The sequence below is a fragment of the Meles meles genome, chromosome 19, assembly GCF_922984935.1.
Source record: "Meles meles chromosome 19, mMelMel3.1 paternal haplotype, whole genome shotgun sequence".
Lineage (NCBI taxonomy): Eukaryota > Metazoa > Chordata > Mammalia > Carnivora > Mustelidae > Meles > Meles meles.
In genome coordinates, this window is record NC_060084.1 from 52,035,596 (window position 1) to 52,057,240 (window position 21,645).

At 51.7% G+C, this 21,645-nt stretch overlaps 1 protein-coding gene across 2 annotated transcripts in view; it reads left to right on the forward strand.

Annotated features, from left to right (window-relative positions):
* Nucleotides 1-6,654: 6,654 nt before the first annotated feature.
* The window catches only part of AP2A1 (adaptor related protein complex 2 subunit alpha 1), a 29,458-nt gene continuing 14,467 nt past the window's right edge, over nt 6,655-21,645 (forward strand). For both annotated transcript variants that reach the window (XM_045989386.1, XM_045989387.1), the window contains exons 1-4: nt 6,655-6,860; nt 17,695-17,763; nt 17,886-18,028; nt 18,177-18,370. In XM_045989386.1, coding sequence (XP_045845342.1) covers nt 6,794-6,860; nt 17,695-17,763; nt 17,886-18,028; nt 18,177-18,370 — 473 coding nt within the window. In that variant the 5' untranslated portion in view covers nt 6,655-6,793. The remainder of the gene's footprint in view (nt 6,861-17,694; nt 17,764-17,885; nt 18,029-18,176; nt 18,371-21,645) is intronic.

The following is a 21,645-nucleotide window of genomic DNA, read 5'->3' on the forward strand; positions in this document are numbered from 1 at the left end:
TCTGTCTCTGCATCTAAGCCTCCCCCATTTTAAACATGTGGTCGTGGGGGCACCTGGGTCAGTGAAGCATTTGACTTTGACTCTGGTCATGATTTCAGGGTCCTGGGACTGAGTTCTGTGTCGGGCTCCAGGTTCAACAGAGAGTCTGCTTCTCCCTGTGCCCCTCCCCCTGCTCGTGCGGTCTCACTCACTCACGACTCACAATAAAATCTTTGAAAAACAGATTTTATTTATTTGACAGAAAGACAGGGAGAGAGGGAACACAAGCACAGGGAGTGGGACAGGGAGAAGCAGGCTTTCTGCGGAGCAGGGAGCCCGATGCGAGGCTCCATCCCAAGACCCTGGGATGATGACCCAAGCAGAAGGCAGATAGTGAACCCTCTGAGCTACCCAGGTGTCCCTAAATAAATAAAATCTTAAAAAAAAAAAAAAGGACATGGTTGTGGTGCCTGGATGGCTCAGTCAGAGGAGCATGCAACTCTTGATGTCAGGGTCGTGAGTTTGATCCCCATGTTGAGTGTAGAGATTACTTAAATGCATGAATAAATAAACTTAAGAAAAAAATAAGGGGGGGCGCCTGGGTGGCTCAGTGGGTTAAGCCTCTGCCTTCGGCTCAGGTCGTGATCTCAGGGTCCTGGGATCGAGTCCCGCATCGGGCTCTCTGCTCAGCAGGGAACCTGCTTCCCTCTCTCTCTCTCTGCCTGCCTCTCTATCTACTTGTGATCTCTCTCTGTCAAATAAATAAATAAAATATTTTTTTAAAAAAAAGAAAAAAAATAAGGGTACGGTCATCTTGGATTAGGGCCCACTCAACTCCCCTCAACTTAACTTGATCATCTGCAAGAACCCTATGTCCAAACAGTCAAATTCACAGGTCCTGTGGGTTAGGACTTCAGCATGGAGACAGGATGATGTTAGGACACAGCTCCACCCACAACAGAGATGAACTGCGTTGATGTCTGAAACTCAAATTTTGTATGGATCAAAACACAAAATGGACTGATGGAAGGAGGGAAGGAAAGCCAGATGGAGAGATACGAGCTAGATCAAGTGGAGTACAACGTTAATAACAGAAGGAGGTCAAGATTCATGTTCGCTGTACCGTTGTTTCAACTCTCTGAATATTTAGAAATTTTTGTAATAAAATGCTGGGGTAGAAACTTGGTGATGGGCATGAAATGGTCTGATATGGACAGCTTGCTTTAAAATAATCCAGTGGGGGCCTGGCTGGCTCAGTCAGCAGAACGTGTCATTCTTGATCTTGGGGTTGTGAGTTCAAGCCCCACTTTGGGTGTAGAGAGTACTTAAAAATAAAATCTTTAAGGGGTTGGGAGAGGGGGAGGGCGTTATGGACATTGGGGAGAGTATGTGCTATGGTGAGTGCTGTGAAGTGTGTAAATCTGGCGATTCACAGACCTGTACCCCTGGGGATAAAAATACATTGTATGTTTATAAAAAATAAAAATTAAAATTAAAAAAAAAATTTAAAAGTAATCCAGTGGGGGGGGGGGTGAGGAAGCGAAGTGGAGGGGTTACAGATGAGAGGCAAGATCATACATTGAGAATTGTTAGAACTGGCTCTATAATAATGGGGGTGCATTATTCCCTCCCAATTTGGGGTATATTTGAAATTTTCTGTAACAGGCTTTTTTTCCAAGAGTGTGAGAGAGCATGCCCATGATGGTGGGGGCAGAGGGAGAGCGAGAGAGAGAGAAAAATTTTTTTTAAGATTTTATTTATTTATTTATTTATTTATTAAAAGATTGTATTTATTCATCTGACAGACAGAGATCACAAGTAAGGTGGAGAGGGAGGCAGAGAGAGAGGAGGAAGCAGGTTCCCTGCTGAGCAGAGAGCCCAATGCGGGGCTTGATCCCAGGACCCTGAGATCATGACCTGAGCTGAAGGCAGAGGCTTTAACCCACTGAGCCACCCAGGTGCCCCAAGAGAGAAAATCTTAAGCAGACCCTGTTCATAGCGTGGAGCCCAAGTTGGGGCTCAATCTTATGACCATGAGATCATACCCTGAGCCGAAATCAAGAGTTGGATGCTTAACCAGCTGAGGCACCCAGGTGCCCCTGTAACAGACTTCTTCAAATGCTGCACAATGTTTTAAAAAAAATGACAGTGCTAACTTAATTCCCCTACATCGAGCAGTTCTCTCTTGAGCTGAGATCTGGGGCTGGGGGAGGCGTGGGTTGGGGTGCAGGAATGGGTCCGGAGGGTCTCAATGGTCAAGAGGAGGCCAGTGTGACTGGAGCATTTATGCTGGGGAAGGACATGGCTGATTGTTGTAAAAAGTGTCCTGGTGTGTGTGGAGGACGGACTGTAGGTGACCAGGATGGAGGCAGGGAGAGATGATGGTGGTGGTAGTCTGCATGGGTGAGACAGTGGCCACAGAGGGAGGTGGCTGTTTTCAGATGTGTTCTGCCCTTAGTTTGGGGTGAGGGACAGGGAGGGGTTCTGGCAAGAGTGCCCAAGAGATTGATGGAGGGCCCATTGGCCCAAATGGGAAGACTGGGGATGAATCCAGTTTTTCTGGAGAAAATAAAGAGTTGGTTTGCTGGGGCCAGATTCTTAGAAGCTGTTGCTGGTTCAATCCATGAGATCCTTGACGGCCCCTGGGGTTTCCTCTTAATTCTCCATCCTAAAGGCAAAAAGGGTCTGCTTAAAGCTCATTAGATGCCCCCAAATGTGGACTTACTCATAGTCTGGTCTTGAAACCTAACAGTGGGTAAGCCCATGAGCCCCTGAGCCCATCATGATCTTGCTCAAATCAGCCCTGTAATTATTTTTTTTATGGTCCTGTAATTCTATACTGTCCAAGTTCACAGCCACTATCAATGGCTTGTAGCTGCTGAGTGCCTACAGTATGGTTAGTCTCAGCCAAGACGTGCTGTAAGTAGAAAATACAGATTTTGGACACTTAGGAAAATTAGGGACGCCCAGGAGGCTCTCTGTTAAGGGTCTGCCTTTGGCTCTGGGCCTGGGATAGAGTCCTACATCAGGCTCCTTGCTCAGCAGGAAGCCTACTTCTCCCTCTGCGTGCTGCTCCCCCTGCTTGTGCTCCCTCTCTCTCTGACAAATAAATAAAATCTAAAGGAAAAAAAAAAAAGACTTAGGAAAATTAGAATGGCAAATATGTTGCTGTGACAATATTTGGGTATATTAAGTTAAATACAATATATTTTTTTTTATTTTTATTTTTTTTTTTAAAGATTTTTTATTTATTTATTTGACAGAGAGAGATCACAAGCAGGCAGAGAGAGTGAGAGGGAAGCAGGCTCCCCACCGAGCAGAGAGCCCGATGCGGGACTCGATCCCAGGACCCTGAGACCACGACCCGAGCCGAAGGCAGCGGCCTAAACCACTGAGCCACCCAGGCGCCCCAAATACAATATATTTTTTAAAGATTTTATTTATTTATTTGACAGACAGAGATCACAAGTAGGCAGAGAGGCAGGCAGAGTGTTGGTGGGGGGAGCAGGCTCCCTGCTGAGCAGAGAGCCCGATGTGGGGCTCGATCGCAAGACCAGGGGATCATGACCTGAGCTGAAGGCAGAGGCTTAATCCACTGAGCCACCCAGGCGCCCTAAATACAACATATTATTAAAATTAATTTCACTTTTGGGGCACCTGGGTGGCTCAGTGGGTTAAAGCCTCTGCCTTTGGCTCAGGTCATGATGTCAGGGTCCTGGGATAGAGCCCCGCATCGGGCTCTCTGCTCAGCGGGGAGCCTGCCCCCCCACCCCCCACCCACTGCCGCCTGCCTGTCTGCCTACTTGTGATCTCTGTCTGTCAAATAAATAAATAAAATCTTTAAAAAAAATTAATTTCACCTTTTTGAAAACTTTTCTAAAAAATGTTGCCAGAGTAAATTGAAAATTACATACGTGGCTCTCACTGTATATCTGTTTGTAAGTACTGCTCTAATTCAACAGGGCTTAGGGCATGAATTCCTTCTGGGTAGGGGTGGGGTGCATGCCCCCCAAACAGGATCAAAGAATCCCAGGTTTTCTAGAATTGGCCTTCCCAGTCTGATTCCCTATTAGAACTTTGCTTTAGGCCCAGTTTTAAAAAATTAAGTTTTGGGGGCGCCTGGGTGGCTGAGTGGGTTAAGCCGCTGCCTTCAGCTCAGGTCATGATCTCAGGGTCCTGGGATCAAGTCCCGCATCGTGTTCTCTGCTCAGCAGTGAGCCTGCTTCCCTCTCTCTCTCTCTGCCTGCCTCTCTGTCTACTTGTAATCTCTCTCTATCAAATAAATAAATAAAATATTTAAAAAAATTAAGTTTTGGCTACTTCATGGGCCCTGGAGTTGGGTATGCGTGGACGGAGGACTGAGTTGCCCCACCTATCTGTGACAGGGCCTTATTTCGGGACATCCTTCCCTCCCCTCCCCCACACACTGGCAAACCAGAGTTATCGCCATCTGGCCCCAGGTGGCTCTGGCTGAAGGGTGGAAGGTGGCGGGTGACAGTTAGGTGGAAAGTTGAGGCAGGGAGACAAACTTAGACACACTTTCCCTGTTCTTGGGATTCTCCATGTCTCTCTTCACATCCTTTAAAAAGAGGACAAGTTTGAACCCCATTACTAATACCCCTTACTAATTTTAAAAAATATTATCGTTAGAGAGTTTCTTCCCCATGTCACGAGTGGGCCCCTCCAGTTCTTGAATGTTTAATGTATCTCTCTGGGAAGGACTTTTTCCAATCCATATTCCTATTAATTGTTTGTTGTTGTGGTTTAATTTTTGGCATTTACTCTTTTTTATTTATTTATTTGACAGAGATCACAAGTAGGCAGAGAGGCAGGTAGAGAGAGAGGAGGAAGCAAGCTCCCTGCGGATCAGAGAGCCTGATGTAGAGCTGATTCCAGGAGCCTGGGATCATGACCTGAGCTGAAGGCAGAGGCTTTAACCCACTGAGCCACCCAGGCGCCCCTTGTCTGTTTTTTTTTTTTTTTTTTAAGATTTTTATTTATTTACCTGACAGAAAGAGATCACAAGTAGGCAGAGAGGCAGGCAGAGAGAGAGAGAGGGAAGCAGGTCCCCCGCTGAGCAGAGAGCCCGATGCCGGACTCGATCCCAGGGCCCTGAGATCATGACCTGAGCCGAAGGCAGCGGCTTAACCCACTGAGCCACCCAGGCGCCCTTGTCTGTTGTTTTTAACAGGGCTGCTGTCTGTTCTTTAGAGGCATATTAGGAATGGGCTCTAAAACAGCTGAGCATGTCCTTTTTCCTAGAACCCAGAATAATTTTCCCAAGTCCCATTCCCAGAAGCCCAAATGGATAGATCCATTAAACCTGGAAGGCACATCCCGGCTCTTGTCCTGGTCCCCATGCCCCCCTGTGTCCCCACCCCCACTCCTGGAGTCAGCGTGGAAGTTCACAGGATCCAGGACACTCCCTCAAACCTAGTTCCAAGAATACTGGAGTACTGAGATTAGAAAAGTGACGCGGGGTTTAGTTCCTCTAAATGACAGAAATGTACTCTTCAAGTTCCCTTTGCCCCAAATTTCTCAATAGCCTGGGGCATCGTAGTTCCTGAGGCTTTGTCTTCCCCCAAATCAAAGAAGGTCTTGGGTGCCAAGAGGTGGCTGTTGAGCCAAACCAAGCAGATTCATCTATTCCTTCCTTTTAACAAGCGTTCTTCAGTACCAGGTCCCACTCTTGCTCAGGAAGAACTCCAAGTTTGGTGGAAGAGAGATTCACGATTTGATATGGTATCTGTAGAATGCCGTTATGGTTGCCCCCCCCAAAAGCATTGTATAGTGGAAAGTGGTTAAAAACCAAAATATAGTTTAAATCCCCGCTCTGTCATGCTGAGCTGTGTGACCTTGGGCAAGTCATGCAACCTCTCTGGACCTCAGGTTTAAGGTCCGCCTAATGCGGCTAGATTTAAATTGCTGTTTCCTGGGTTCTGAGATATTAGGTTTCGACATCTCTGCCGCTAGATACGGGAGGGGGAGGGGTAAAGGAAGACTTCCTGTTAGAAGATTTTAGGAGTCGGGGGTGGAAGAGAGGAGGGAGAAAAGGAAACAAGGGGACGCTTGCGCAGTAAACACCTCACATTTTCTCGCCCCTCCCAACCACTTCTCTGCAGCAGGGAATTGCAGGCGACGCTCCACCTATCCTAGCCCAGCTGAGTGACAACCCCCGTTCCCCTTCCTTCTCTACCTATGGTCGCCCTTCTCCCTCCCCCTCAACCGCCCAGTCGGGGGTGGGAATAGGGCAGACCTGGCGAATCCGCGGCGCCTGCGTGGGCGATCTACCCGCGCATTGGTCATGATCAACACAAGTCCCGCCTCCTCGAGCCCACTCTCCCGCCTTCCTTCATGTCAATCCCGCCCTTCGCTGGATCCAATCAGCATCGGACCCGGCCGCACGGAGGGGGCGGTCCCACTGCACGTATCCGAACTCCTCCCGTCTCTCGGGCAACGCCCCTTCCCCCTCCCTTCCTGCGAACGGAAATAGCGGGCCACTGGGCCAATCGTAGCAGCGTGCCTTTGTCCAGCAACCAATGAGAGAGGAAGCGGGGGGGGAGGGGTGAGCCCGAGTCTGAGCGGCAGTAATCCAAGCCAATGGAAGGCTGATAGCTCAGGACGGCGGACGGGAGGGGCGGGACCGGGGGCGGAGCCGCGGCCTGCCGCCCGCCCGCCCGCCAGCCCGCCCTCCCCCCGCGGCCGGCTAGGCTCCTCGGCGCTGCTTGGGGTCTTTTCCTCCCGGTCCCCGCTTGCCAGCCCCCGCCGCGCTGTTCCCTGCCCGGCCAGGCTTGGAGCCGACACCACCGCCATCATGCCGGCCGTCTCCAAGGGCGATGGGATGCGGGGGCTCGCGGTGTTCATCTCCGACATCCGGAACTGTGAGAGCGCGGCCGGGGGACCCTGGAGGGAGGGGGAGCGTGGAATTGAGGGGCTCGGGGATTACAGAGGGGCCCGGGGCATAGAAAGCCATTTCGGTCGTAGAGGGGGAGGAGAGAGAGGCCCCGGGGGGAACTTTAGGGTGGGGGGAATGGAGGGACTTAGGGTGTCATAGAGTGCCTCTTGAGGTGACGACACGGAGTGGCTAGAGGCGTCCGCGAGGGTCTTAAAGCAGAGGAGGCTAGTACAGTCCCAGGGCTGGGGACATAGAAGTGTCCCCCGGGAATGATAGAAAGGCTTGAGGAACGTATTAGCGACGAGGTTAGAGAAACCCCGATGTCGTTGGAAAGGGAAGGAGATACATGGGTGGGGGGGTACCCTGTGGAGCGATGGAGTGGGAGAGGGCCAGAGGGGACCGGGAGAACGTAAAACACGGGAAGCATATGGGGCCGGGCCTCGAGGGCCTGGCTGAGGGGGTGTCATAGAGGGGAAGGGGCTAGGTAGGTCACTGGGGCTCCTGGCTAGTACACAGAGAGGGCCTGGGAGTAATAGAAAGTCCTAGGGTGTTGGGGAGGAGAGATGCGAAGGTGGGGTACTATAGAGGGACCCTGATGAGGGATAGAGGGGCTCCAGGATGGAGGGCGGTTGAGAGTGGGCTAGCAGGGTCACTAAGAGGGCAGAGTGGATCAAAGAATACAGAGGAGAGGTGCTACTGGTGGAGGGTCTTAGGAAAACCTGAGACAGGAAGTTGGGAGCCTGGAAAAGAAGACATTATAAAGTGGAGGTTTGGGGAATGTGCCAGAATGGGGAGAGCCGAGGGCTCAAAGACGGGCCCAGGAGCCTTAGGAATTTTCGGGGACAAGATCTGGAATCTGGGGGTTGGGGAGGCCTGGTCCCAGAGAGAGGTCAAAGGTCAGGGAGCAGGCCAGTCCTGAATCTGGAGCCCTCTCCTATCTGACCACATCAATCTGGGCACAGCGATCATCAGCAGGAGGGGTTGTCGTGACGAGGAGAGATCTGGCGCCAAGTCAGCTCCCAATTCCTGGGAGTGGGTGTTGGTGTTTGGCGCTGCCAAGAGCTTCAGAGGCTGTATCCGCATGGGCTCTAGGGTCAGCCAGACCTGGGTTTGGGCACTGTCACTCTCTAGCCACGTGACCTTGAATGGGGGACTTCACCTCTTGATTTCCTCATCTGTCAGGAGGGACTGCTGACTGCACCTTCCTGAAGAGGTTGTTGTGATAATGTGTGTGACTGAGGCCTTTTGCACATTCCAGGCCCTGGACGGTCTTGGGTGTTGTTTTTGTCATTCCGTGGATCTGACGCCTGGCCTCTCTGTTAGATGCCCAGAGATTATTTTAGAATTTAGTAGGTATGAAAGGATCTGGCACATAGTAGGTGCTCAGTGAACGAGGGGGGTGGAAGCCATTGGGTGTCAGGTGGAAGAGAGATGTTATGATTGTTATGGAAAGAGGTGAGTAAGGAGGGGCTGTGGATCAGGTGGGGGGGGCAGCTGTCAGGAGTGGGTGTGCATTGCCAGCATGTGAAGCTGTGTGACTTTGGGCAAGTCACTTAACCTCTCTGAGGCTCAGTTTTCTCTCTTTTTTAAAGATTTGCTTATCTTAGAGAGAGAGAGAGAGAGAGAGAGATCATGAGTGGGAGGGGCAGAGGGAGAAAGAGAGAATCTCAAGCAGATTCTGCACTGAGCTCCGAGCCCAACACTGGGGTCAGTCTTACAACAGTGAGGTCATAACATGAGTGGAAATCAGGAATCAGGAGTTGGCCGATCAACCGACTGTGTCACCCAGGCACCCCTAAGGCTCAGTTTTCTTGTCTGCAAACTCCCCCGATAATAGTATCTTATTTCTGAAGGCTCATTCATTTGTTCATCCAGCAAATAGTTTTTGATCACTACTTTTTTTTTAAAGATTTTATTTATTTATTTGACAGAGATCACAAGTAGGCAGAGAGGCAGGCAGAGAGAGAGAGAAGAGGAAGCAGGCTCCCTGCTGAGCAGAAAGCCCAATGTGGGGCTCGATCCCAGGACCCTGGGATCGTGACCGGAGCTGAAGGCAGAGGTTTTAACCTACTGAGCCTCCCAGGTGCCCCTGATCACTACGTTTTGACACTGTACCTGGGCCCGGGCGTCAACAGTGAACAAGAATCCCTGGGTTGGGAGCACCCAGGCCATGAGGGACATAGAAAATAAACACAGAACTACAATAAATGATACCATGCCAGAGGGTGACTGGTAGTGGGAAGGAAAGGTGAGGAGGGACCAGGATTGAGATGGCGCTTGGGTAGGCCTCACCAAGGAGGTGACACGTGAGTAGACTTTTGATTTAAGTGAGGGAACAGGCCCTGCAGATTTTGGAGGGAAGGGAGGGTCCAGACAGAGGGATGGTGTGTCCAAAGGTCCTGGGGTTGCAGCATGCTTGGCGTGTGCCGGTAAAAGCGAGGGGACCCGTGTGGCTGAAGCTGACTGGGAGAGGGCAGGAGATAAGGGCAGAGAGGGGACAGGGAATGTGGAAGGCTTTGTGGGCCGTTCTCTGGGTGAAACAAGAGCGGCAGGAAGGTTTAGAGCACAGAGGGGACGTGAGCTGATTGATGTTTTAAAATAATTCCTCTGCTGCCATGAAGAGGACAGACTCGGGAGGTAGTGGTGGAAGCAGGCAGATAATTAGGGGCTGCTGCAGGCATCCAGGTGAGAGATGGTGTTGGCTTGACTGGGGTGAGAAGGGAATGGCGAGAAGTGGTTGGTTTGGGGACAGATTGTGAAGCATTTGCAAGGGGATCGGATGATGGGGCAGGGAAGGAAAGAGAAAAACGGGTCAGTGTCAGTGCAGGACCCCAGAGGGGGAGACTCTGACTTGGGGCCGCTAGAGGTATTTTGGCCAAATGAGCTGGGGCTAGAGAACCAGGGGTTCCTCTTGTTCTTCGTCTTCTCATCAGTAAATGTCGAATGGCTGATGTGTTTCAAACCTTATGGAGGGTGCTGGGGACACAGTGGTGAACAGGACAGATCTGTCTGCGTCCCTGTGAAGCTCCCAGCCCTATGAAGGAGACAGGTACTGCCCAGAAACCGTAGCCGTCTTTCTCACAAACACGTAAACAGATGTTCATAGTAGGGTTAGCCACCATAGCCGCAAAATGGAAGCAAACCACCCAAACGTCCCATCATCGGATGAATGGGTGTACAAGATGGGGCCCCTCACACAGTGACATATCAAGCCATTAAAATGAATGATCACATGGGGCACCTGGGTGGCTCAGTCGAAGAAGCGTCTGCCTTCTGATCCAGTCATGATCCCAGGGTCCTGGGATCGAGCCCCATGTTGGGCTCTGCGCTCAGTGCGGAGTCTGCTACTCCCTCTCCTTCAGCTCTTCCCCACTGCTTGTGCGCTCACTCTCTCTCTCTCTCAGATTAAAAAAGAAAAAAAAAAAAAAGAATGATGCACACTACAACATGGATGGACCGTGGTGAAAACCTCATTGTAAATGAAAGAAGCCAGACACAAAAGGCCAGATAAATGATTTCATTTGCATGAGATGTCCAGAACAGGCAAGTCCATAGAGATAGAAAGTAGGTTAGTGGCCACCCAGGCCTGAGTAGGGGGTGATGGAAGTAAGAGCGATTGCCAGTGAATGTAGGGTTTCTTTTTGGGAGTGATGAGAATATTCTGGAAATAGATCATGGTGATTATTGCGTGAGACTATAGATATACCAAAGACCGCCGAATTGCACGCTTTAGGATGGTGAACTTTATGGTATGTGAATCGTATCTCAGTTTTTTGTTTTAAGTGGAAAAACCTTGAGCTGTCCTAAGTCCGGTGAGAGAGGCCACAGCGTTGAGAGAATGAAGACTCTGTCTGGTTGCATTGCCCAGACAATGTGGCGGGGTTTGCCAGCCAAGGGAGGTGGGGAAGAGCTGTGAAGACAGAGAGACAGCCACGCAAAGGTCCTGAGGCCCAGAGGAGACTGAGCTGAGGCCTACTATATGCCTGGTGCACAGGAGGGTGGGATGGGATCTGACGTCAGGCAGGTGGGCAGAGGCCATGTTGGTGTTTGCCCTGAGAGCACTAGGGAGGGTTTCAAGCAGGAGTGAGGGGAAAGAAGGCCTGCAGGTTGTGGGTAAGCCAGCGCTCAGAAATGAGCAGGGGGAGGACGGGGAGGGGTATGGAGTCCTCCTGCTGGAGAGAATCTTGAAGATGCCCTGGAGTTCAGCAGGAAGACTGTAGAAGGAGGTGAAAGGGTTTGAAAACGAGGGCAAGAAAGGGCAAACTGCAGATAAGAACGGGAAAGGTTTGCCCTGTGCTGTCTTGAGCCCGAATCTGCCTCTCAACCACTTAATCTGACTGGGAGCTTCCAGGGCCCAAGCTAGGGCTGTCTGGGTGTCTCCTCTCTAGGGCCCCAGCTCCCCCGCAGGCCTGGGGGAAGTTTGCGAGGGAGTGAACTGGAAGGGGGGTCCTGGGTTGCCACAGTGCCCTGAGCTCCTCCATTAGGGCAATGTCCTACTCCAAATTGTGACCCATTCCCTTTGTGACTTCTCCCCAAGTCCCTCGAGCACAGGCCCTGCTCTGATCCCTCCCTGGGTCCCCAGGAGACTGGGTCCCCGGGAGACATTTGCTAGTTGAAAGAATAAGTGAACAAATGAATGAATGAATGAGCAAACTAAACAGTCTTTACTGAGCACTGATTGAGTGCAAGATATGGCTCTGGGTAAGGGGATTGCAACAGTGAACAGAAGTCCCTCTCCGTGGTGCTCAAATTCTAGAGGAAATGGATCAGTACACAAGTAAATATATAGTATTCAGGTGGACAGAGAGTGGTGGGGGCGGGGGGGTTGAGAGGAAATAAAGCAGGAAAGGGATATGGGAACAAAGATAGGGATAGTGCTCTTCTGTAAACTGTTCAGAGAGTTTCTTGCTGAAAAGGTGACATTGGAGCAAAGCATCAAATTTGGTGGGTGAATCAGGCCTGCACAAATCTGGAGGAGGACATTCTTGGCAGCCTGTGCAAAGGCCCTGAGGCAGGACTGTGCTAGGAGGAATTTGAGGAGGAGGAGGAGCAGCAGGAAGAGGAGGCCGCTGATGGCCGGGAGGGTAGGAGTTGTGGTCAGAGAGGGAACTAGTGAATCTGTAGGGCCCAGAGGATGACAATGAGGGCTTTACCTTTAGCCTGAGCCACCTGGGAGCCATGGAGGGATTTGGAGCCCAGAAGGGACAGGATCCCTCTGGCCTCTGTGGAGAGACCAGAAAGAATGAGTCTGACTTTGGTGTGCCATTGGGGGCCCCCCACCCTACCCCAGGCCCTGCGCTTTAAGGAACGAGCTTTAGGTTATGAGCATCCTTGAGATGCTGATGACAGACAACCCCAGGCCGGGCCTCACCCCCTTCTGTGTGTCATCTAGTGAGCTGGGCCCACAATCTGCATTCAACACCTTTCCTGTGCCAGGACTATTCTGAACGTGGGGATGCCCCCTGGGAATGAAGCAGCCACTCTTCCCAGCTCTGGGGGGCTCATTCCGACTGGAGCCAGACCCAAGGGCTGACTACACCCTTCCCTTAACCCTTAAGGTGCCAGGCTGCCTCTCAGGGATGGTCTTTTGCAGCTGTGTTCAGTTTGCAGCTGGTTGTTCCAGGAGACTATTTTCTCCCTCAGGGGTGGTAGTGATGACTTTGCTAGCATGAGCACCACATAACCCAGCCGGCCAGATATAGAAGCTGAAATTTTCCAGTAGCCGCATTCCCAAAGTACAGCCAGTAAAATCAGCTTTAATGCATTTTATTTACACCAGCACGTTCACTGGATTATTTGCACATGTAATCTGTATTTTCACAATTATTTCTGAGATGGTTTACGTGCCTTTCTCAGTGAGGCCATGTTTTTCACTGGAAAACACTTGCTCCGTATTTCAGAGTTCGCAAAACTTCGAGAGTTGAGAAAACAGATTCTCAAAGTGCCCAGCTTGTTCCAAACCTACCTTTTGCGGTGGACTGCTCTGAGAATTGGTTTTTAATTTTGGATGTATGGAAAATACGAATTTCATCCCTCCACAGCACTATCTGTGGGTCGGGTGCCAAGTGACCCCGTGTGGCCCGTGGCTCCCGCATTGGGCAGCGCGGGGCCAACGTGTTCTGGATTCTTTAGTGGTCCAGGGTTAACAGGCATCAGCTTCCAGAACTCTCTTTGGGACTCTGGGCTGTTGGGACTCCTGTGGGAGACACAGCACAGGGGTCCTAGTAGAGAGGAACATCTGTTACCCTGTATTGTTAGCAGGAGATGTCTTCCGCTGAGGTACTAGACCTCAGGGCCTGCTACCTCCCTAAAAGTATCCCAGTCCCGCCAGGGCGGAGGAGCGGGGTTTTAGGATGCCTTCCGTGGCTGTCCTAATTGATGCTGCCCCTTAGTGCCCGCACACGAAGACTTGAGCTCCCGTCACTAGCGGAAGCCCCAAGGTAGGCAGGCAGGTCCTTGCTTAGTCTTTCCTTGCCCTGGCCTGCAGCAAGCCCTCTTTTCCCCCTGCACGCGCTCCTCACAACCACAGCTACCAGCGGACAAAGGGCCCCGCAGCCTCCCATGGCTCCCAGCACTCTGAGAAAACCCAGAAGAGTCTGGGAGTTCTGGGCCAGGCTGCTGTGCTAGCCGCCAGGCCTTTCTACGGCCTGGAGCACATTTCCCCTTACTTCTGCTTGGTCCAGTGCCGCTCCAAATTTTGATCCTCAAATCCCAGGAGCTGTGTACCAGGAAGACTTCCTCCCCTGGTCTGAGTCCCGCCTCCCAGCCCCCATCGCATTTGCCTGTGTCAAAGTACTCACTTGTCCCCGTCAGCCAGCCTCCTTTCCAATCCAGGAGCTCCCCCAGTGCAGGGCTTGTGTGACTCATCCCTGAGCCTGGCCCAGGGACTGTTTGAGGATAAGAAATCCCTTTAAAATGCCCAGACACACTTGCATGCCTCCTGTGATGGTGAGCTCATCCCCCTGTCGCTGGCTGGCCCTGAGTCTCGAAAGTCGTTCCTTCCATTAGCCCGGCTGCCCTCATCCCCTCTTTTCCACATCTTACCCTCAGTAGCAGCCGGGTGCTCTCAAGATCTCTGCAGAGACCTGCCCCCTGCCGGGATGGCCTCCCTCCAAGGCCTCAGCCCCTTCTCTTCTGGAAACCTGATGCTTTTTTCTCTTTCTGAATTCTTTTTCTTTTTTTTTTTAAAGATTATTTATTATTTGAGAGAGAGAGCCCAGCGGGGGAGGGGGTGGTGGCTGGTGGGATCACAAAATGGAGAGGGGAAGCAGATTCCTCATTGAGCAGGGAACCCGATGCAGGGCTTGATCCCAGGACCCTGCGATCACGATCTGAGGCGAAGGCAGATGCTTCACCAGCAGAGCCACCCAGGTGCCCCTGTGAATTCTTTTTTTTTTTTTCCCTGTGAATTCTTTTTTATAGCAAAGTGTATCAGTTGTGCAGGAAGCAGTATCGAACAGGTGTGGACCATTAAAGACTCTTTTAAAGACAAAATTCACACACACACATGTATATTCTCTAAATATCCCTTAAATTGTCCCTATCTACTTGATGTGGTCTTTTGCATAGCTGACTGTTCTGTCTGTGAACGTATATTTATATGCAACTTAATATACAAGTGTAATAACTTATGTCTGTATATGTACATATGGAGATAGTACACGTACATATGGAGATAGTACACGTACGGAAAAGCCCACAGATCATGAATGTCAGGCTTGATGAACTCTTCCTGACTGAACACAGTTGCAGAATCAGCCCCCGGAGGCCGAAACGGCATCCCCGACTCCCCAACCCCGTCCTTGTCCCCTGTCCTCCCCCCCGCCAGAGATAACCGTGGCTCCATCATCCAACACCATGTTACTTTGCCTGCGTCTTGAAGCTTTTAATAGTGGTTTAAATGAAGCCCAGGGAGTGCTCTGGCCTCAAATTCAATTGCTGTTCAAATGTCTCTCTCTGCGATGAAGTTTAAGCAGGTGCTTTGAAATATATGGTCCATTTATAAAAGAGGATTTTTTTTTTTTCCCCTGGTCCCTCCAGAATAGTTTCCAGGCGAGCACTTGAAGCAGCTGTGGTCATTGTCAGGAATAGACTAGAGCCTGCACACTGGTTCCCAGGGCTACCCCTCCGCCCCGCCCCCAGGCCCGTCCTCAGCACTGGCTTCCTTCTGGCCACACTCATTGGGTGAACTGCTCCTGAACCCTCCTCACCTTTCAGAGCCTCCTCAAATGTCCCCTCCTCCTGGCAGCCGCCACCGAGGCCCTGGCAGCCTCTGTCTCTGTGCGGTTCCCTCAGGTGTGGGGATAGGGCTGGTTGCCTGTGCCCTCTCGGAACGGGAACCCCCAGGAGCAGATCAGAAGTGCGGGGTCCGTGTGGGTGCTGGGTGGGTGCCCAGCTTCACCCCCACGCGGTTCCCCATGCCTCGGGAAATGTGTCATTAATAAATGAGGGGTCAGGTGGCCCCTGGGGCCACAGAGGGGAGTCAAGCTCATCCCTGAGGAAGTGGCCCTTTCCCACCTGGGTCCCAGAGACCCTCTCCCACCCTCCTCCCTGGGCCCTCCACCGCCTTCCTGAGGACGGAGAGCTGCCACTCTACACTACTTAAGGCCCTTATTCACGTCTTCGTGCTTTTCCTGAGCTTGGCACTTGGTAGGCCCTGGGAACATGGGCTGGCCACCCAGAAAAGTGGCAGGTGGTGGCCATGCCCTCTGGGGGCGCCTTGTGTGGTCTGGGGGACAGGGACAGACCCCTGACACCCTCAGCAGGTGCTCTGCTGGAGGTGACCCAGGCCGTGTGGGAGCCACACATGTGGTTTTAACTTTAACAGCAGCACATTGTTTGTAAAAGGAGAAAGAAGCTGGCAAATTTCATTTTACTAACATGTTTACATAATCTAATACACCAGAATGTCGTCGTTTCAACACGCCATCAGGACTTTTAAGTTTTTGATGAGATATTTTGGGTTCTTTTTCTTGCCCTCACTCGATCTTCCAAACCCAGGACGTCTTTGCCGCCTAAACCCCTTCTTAGGCCGGAGCAGCCATATTTCAGGTGCTCAGGAGCTGCCTGGCTGGCGGCTGCCGTATTAGACTGTGCCACTCAGGAGCCGGTCAGAAAATACTAATCAGGGGGGCTTCCTGGAGTAGGCGGTAGCTGTAGTGAAGCTTGTGGGAGCTTCCCTGGAAGTTGGCAATTGGAGGTGAGGCGGGATCTGTTAAGACAGGGAGAGCTCATACCCTCGCCTGTTCGCTCGTTCACTCGTCGCACATAGCCTCCCAGGTGCACGGTCACACACACAGGGACATGGATGACATGGCTGTGGGTCTGAGCAGGCCTCTGCCCTTCAGATGAGCGCATACTTATTAAGCACTTGCTGTATGCCAGGCACTGTGCTCGAAGCTCCCCCGTGGTGCTCATAATCTGGAGTGGGAGCCGAGGTTGGACAGTAAATGTAAAGAAAATAGTTACATGGTGTGAAATGTGCCGGGGAGGGGTTTTTGATTTTTTTGTTTTTTTTAATGATGGAAACAAGTATAAGGCATTGACTTGAAAGATCTGGTCAGAAAAGCCTCTCGGAGGAGGCGACAAAAGCTGAGACCCAAGTGACGAGGAGAGAACCTGAGAGATGGGCCCAGGCGGAGTCTTCCTGAGATAGGAGGGAACGTGGTGTGCCCGCGGACGCGGTGGAGGCCAGTGGGGCAGAACACACAGTAACGTAGGGAAGGGTGACATTGATGGGCGGCCAGGGCAGGGCCAGAGGGCTCAGTAGCCATGGGCTGGGTTCCCCCCAGTAGGGAGGCAGGGAGGTCAGAAAGGAGGCCGCTGCCGTGATCTGGGTGAGGAGGTCATGGTGGCGGTCCCATGTCCTGAAGGTCAAGCCGAGGGGACATGATGATGACCTGAATGAAGAGGTAGAGCACCCGGGGTTCTGTCTGGATGAGCTGAGTGAGCCGGTCAAGGACAAGATGGTGAAGTCTGGCTCCAGGGGAACTGGGGGACACAGGGAGGGACACGGCAAGCAGTGGGGGTGCCCAAGACCTGGTCACCGTCTTGTTAGATTGCCCTGACGGAGGTGCTGGGCATCGGGGGCACAGGACCCAGCCTGTGGGGTCAGCGAAAGCCCTCTAGACTCTCCCAGAAGTGGATCTTGTCCGAAGTGTAGGAATGTCGCCGACCAGCCACGGAGAGGTTGGCAGCCAGGAGATGGAAGAAGTAGGTCTGTGGGGCTGGCGGCCGAGGACCGAAGGATGTGAGGAGAGATAGGAAGGGAGGGGGCGAGCTCAGCGCCCAAGGGTCTGGCCTGGCGACTGGGAGGCAGTGGGACCTTCTTAACACCAGAGCAGGTTTTCAGGAGATCCTGAATTCGGGGATGTCGTGGGGGTGAGGTTCCCGGGGATAGCTAGAAGGTAGCTAAGTCCGTCCGTCCGTCCTTCCTTCCTTCCTTCCTTCCTTCCTTCCTTCCTTCCCTGATCACATATTTCTTGCCAGACCAGTTCTGGGGGCCGGTGGTGGAGGCATAAGCTGCGCTGTGGGCGGACACAGGAGCCCTGAGGGCCAGTATAGTTCGGGGACCGCAGTGAGAGGAAGGAGGAGGGAGCAAGTCAGAGATCACCCCGTAGTGCGTGCCAGTCTTCTCCTCTGCGTTGGAAAGACCAATGAACCATGGTTTTCACCTCTCTTGAGGCTCCCAGCTAGAGATGGGGCCCACCGGTGGAGGGAGTATGCCCTTCCAGCTGGGAGGGGCCTTGCCAAGGAGAGAGAGGCATAGGTGGTCTAGCTGTCTGGGGCCCTCGTCATCTGGCCTGCCCTCTCCTCCCCAGGTAAGAGCAAGGAGGCAGAGATTAAGAGAATCAACAAGGAACTGGCCAATATCCGCTCCAAGTTCAAAGGTAGGCTGGAGGCCTGGAGTCCTGGGTCTGAGCGGGGAGGGGCTGGGAACTGGGATACTTGGGACTTACAGGTATGATCTTTCCTCATTCTCTCCCCTCTTTCCTCCTTCCTCTGGCCCTAGGGGACAAAGCCTTGGATGGCTACAGTAAGAAAAAATATGTGTGTAAACTGCTCTTCATCTTCCTGCTTGGTCACGACATTGACTTTGGGCACATGGAGGCCGTGAACCTGCTCAGCTCCAACAAGTACACCGAGAAGCAGATAGTGAGTCTGGGGAGGAAGGACTGGGGGCCTCAATTCCTGGGTCTGAGGGAGGAGGGGGCTGGAAGTACAGACTCCGGGGAGGAAGGATCGGGGCCTTCGACCCATTAACCGCAAGGCTCCCAGAACCCCCACCTCCTTCCTCGCCCAGGGTTACCTCTTCATCTCGGTTCTGGTGAACTCAAACTCCGAGCTGATCCGGCTCATCAACAACGCCATCAAGAACGACCTGGCCAGCCGCAACCCGACCTTCATGTGCCTGGCCCTGCACTGCATCGCCAACGTGGGCAGCCGTGAGATGGGCGAGGCCTTTGCCGCCGACATCCCACGCATCCTGGTGGCTGGGTGAGGCACTGGGGACCCGGGTGGGCTAGGGTCTGGAACGGAACAGACGAGGCCCAACAAGGATGAGGCCAAGGTCGAGGGTCAGAGAGATTGCGTCACCTGCCCAAGGTGTCCTGGCCAGGACGTGGGGGCATAGCGGGGCTGAGAGTCTGGTGGCGGCCCCACGGTTCTCTTGTCACTTCACCAAGCCAGCTCAGTGGTGTGACGCAGCCTCCCAGCAGATCTGATGGGGTGTCTGTCTGATTAACTGACCTTTAAGACCTCCTGTAGAAGAGGGGATAACCGTAAGTTCTGCTGGCGACAGCCCTCCAACTGCTACATTTTGATTCATTCATTCAGCAAACATCTGTTGAGCATCTGTTGTAGGCACCGTGTTGTGCTGATTGCTGGGAATATAGTCATGAGCAGAAGTGGACGTGGTCATCATCTTCCCAAGCATTGGTGGTCCAGAGTGGGAACAAACACTGATTGATACTTGCAGGGTGGAACATAGAATTCCTCATGGAACCATGCTGTTGGTGCACAGGAGCCCTTTAGGACATTTAGCTGGATGCCTGACCTAGTCTCGGGGATCAGGGAGGGCTTCCTAGAGGAAGTGACATCACACTGAGACCTGCGTGAGCAGGAGTTGTTGGCTGTAGAGGGGAAAGGCGTGAAAGGCACTGGGGTCAGCTTTTGTGATCATCCTGAGGCAGGAGGTCATTCATCACATATTTTTTGAGTCCCTACGGTGTGCTGGGCCCTCTCGTGGGTTTGGGGAGGCGGGAGGGAGAAGCAAGGACTTTTGTGCCCACTCTCAGGAGGCTTACATCTAACAGGAAGCTTAACACGATAGGATACCCAAAGAGCAAACGTATACATAAAAAAGTAAGATGAGTTCACATAGTAATCAGTGCTATGAAGGAAATAAAACAGGGTAGTGGGGGCAGTGGGGTGGGGAGGGTGTGGTGAAACTACTTAAATATACTCATCGGGGGGGATCTCTCCAAGACGGTGACTTGCAATTGAGACTGGAATGATGAGAAGATAGTTATTTTAGAACGTTGAAGAGTGTCCCAAGCGAAAGGAGCAACAAGTGCAAAGGCCCTGAGGCATGAGCCTTCTGTATTCAAGGAACCAAGAGATAGTCTCTGTGGCTGGAGGGCAGTGAACAAGAGACAGAGTAAGGGGAGTTTGGATTTTATTTTCGTTGAAATGGAAGGAGTTGGCGTGTGTTAAGTGGGCACGTGACATGATGGGCTTTGTATTTTTAGAAGATCACCCAGCTTGGTATGGGAGAAGGTATGACTTACATTTCTGGCAATATGGTGGACTAGATTCCTGACTAATGCTCTCACTGAAACCTAACAATGTGGGATAAAAGAGGAAAGGAAGTACCCTTCAATATATTCATGAGCTCATGAGAGAATAAGGAGTGGGCAGGCCGCAAGCTAAGAGGGGCCTGGCACCTGGGGATTTGGGGAGAGGGCCAAAGCCAGAGTTTGCCTAGAGGGCGAACCTAGATATTGGTTTGGGGGCTCTGCAGCCTCTGGGAACAGGATACAAAGCTTGTCTGAGGAGAAGCTCCAGAGACCACACTTCAAAGTGAGGGTGACCTAGAAATAAATCCCCTTGGGGACCATAAGCAAAATTACCTGTTTTAAACCTTGGCACAGAGCAGCCCACACACTGGTTTTCAGCCTGATTTTCCCCTACCTGGGTTGTCTACAGATTCTTAAGCCAAACTTTAAAGTGATTTAAGCTAGTAGTAGCCCAGTGCCCGACAGAGGCAAACAAGCCTTTTCAGGAGAAACCCACCTTCACCATAACACCCTAAGTTACGTGAGTAGTGCGCAGTCGAAAGTCACCAAACACAGGCCACACAACACCATGAGGGAGAACCAGCAGAAAGGAAACGGAAAGTAATAATAGAATCGGAATATTCATATAGGATGTAAAATAAATATGTTTAATATGTTTCAATAACAAAGAAAACAATTTAAAAATAGAAGCGCAAGCAGATTCGAAAAAGAAACGGAGACATTATTTTAAGCCCTCTGGCTTAGCGGCAAGATGGACAGAGCCAAAGCAAAGCCAGTGAATGAACAGGAGATAGAACTGAAGAAATGATACCGAACGCAGCCGAGAGAAACAGAGATGGAAGTTTCCAAGAGAGGTTAAGAATCACGGAAGATGGAAAGGTCTAATGTAACACTGTTTAGAGCTCTAGAGGGACACCTGGCTGGCTTAGTCAGTAGAACATGTGACTCTTGATCTGGGGGTTGTGAGTTCCAGTCCCATGTTGGGTATAGAGGTTTTTTAAAAACCTTTAGAGGGTCACCTTGGTGGCTCAGTTGGTTAAGTGGCTGCCTTCGGCTCAGGTCATGATCCCAGTGTCCTGGGATTGAGTCCCGCATCGGGCTCCTTGCTCAGCAGGGAGCCTGCTTCTCCCTCTGCCTCTGCCTGCCACTCTGCCTGCCTTGCTCGCTCTCTCTCTCTGACAAATAAATAAATAAAATCTTAAAAAACAAACAAACAAACACCTTTAGAGCTCTAGGAAGAGAGAAGGGAGAGAATATGACAGAGGTGTTGTTTGAACGGATAACGCCTGAGAATACAGCCTAGAACGAAAGAAAGAGGCTGATCCTCTAAATCAAGTAACTCAAGAACCCAGCAGCAGAACAGGAGACTGGGGTGGGGGTGGCGGCAGGGAGACCACTGAGACTATTGCTGTCCAGGTCTGAGCTGACAGTGGCTGGGACCCCGGTAGTAGCCGTAGAGGACATCACTGGGTACATTCTGAAAGTGTATGTACCCATACATACATGGTTTACATGGGGTTACATGGGGTGGGAAAGCAAGAGAGGGGGAGCTCGAACAGGTGGGCGGATGACGAAGTCTGAGAAGCAAGGGAGCGAGAGGCAGGCACCGAGCCAGGTTTGGCCCTGCTGGATACGAGGTGCCCGGTGGACACCTGGGCAGAGATGTCCCATAGGTGACTGGACGGCAGGGAGTTGGGGCCAGGGAGGGAATGTCGGAGAGAGGGCTAAAAATAGAACTCGAGCCACACACCCCCTCCGTGGTTCTGATCGCTACATCAAAGTGAAAACAAACAGGTAAAACTTCTTTTAATATTTTAATTTAACCCAACCCATCTAAAATATGTTCATTTTGACACTGGATCTCCCTGAAAATTTCCATATAATTGTTCATGTCATCACCACACGTGAGTGTGATATACACACACGTTGTCTCTCAGTTTAGATGGGCCCTCGTGGGGTCCGGTAGCCACGTGC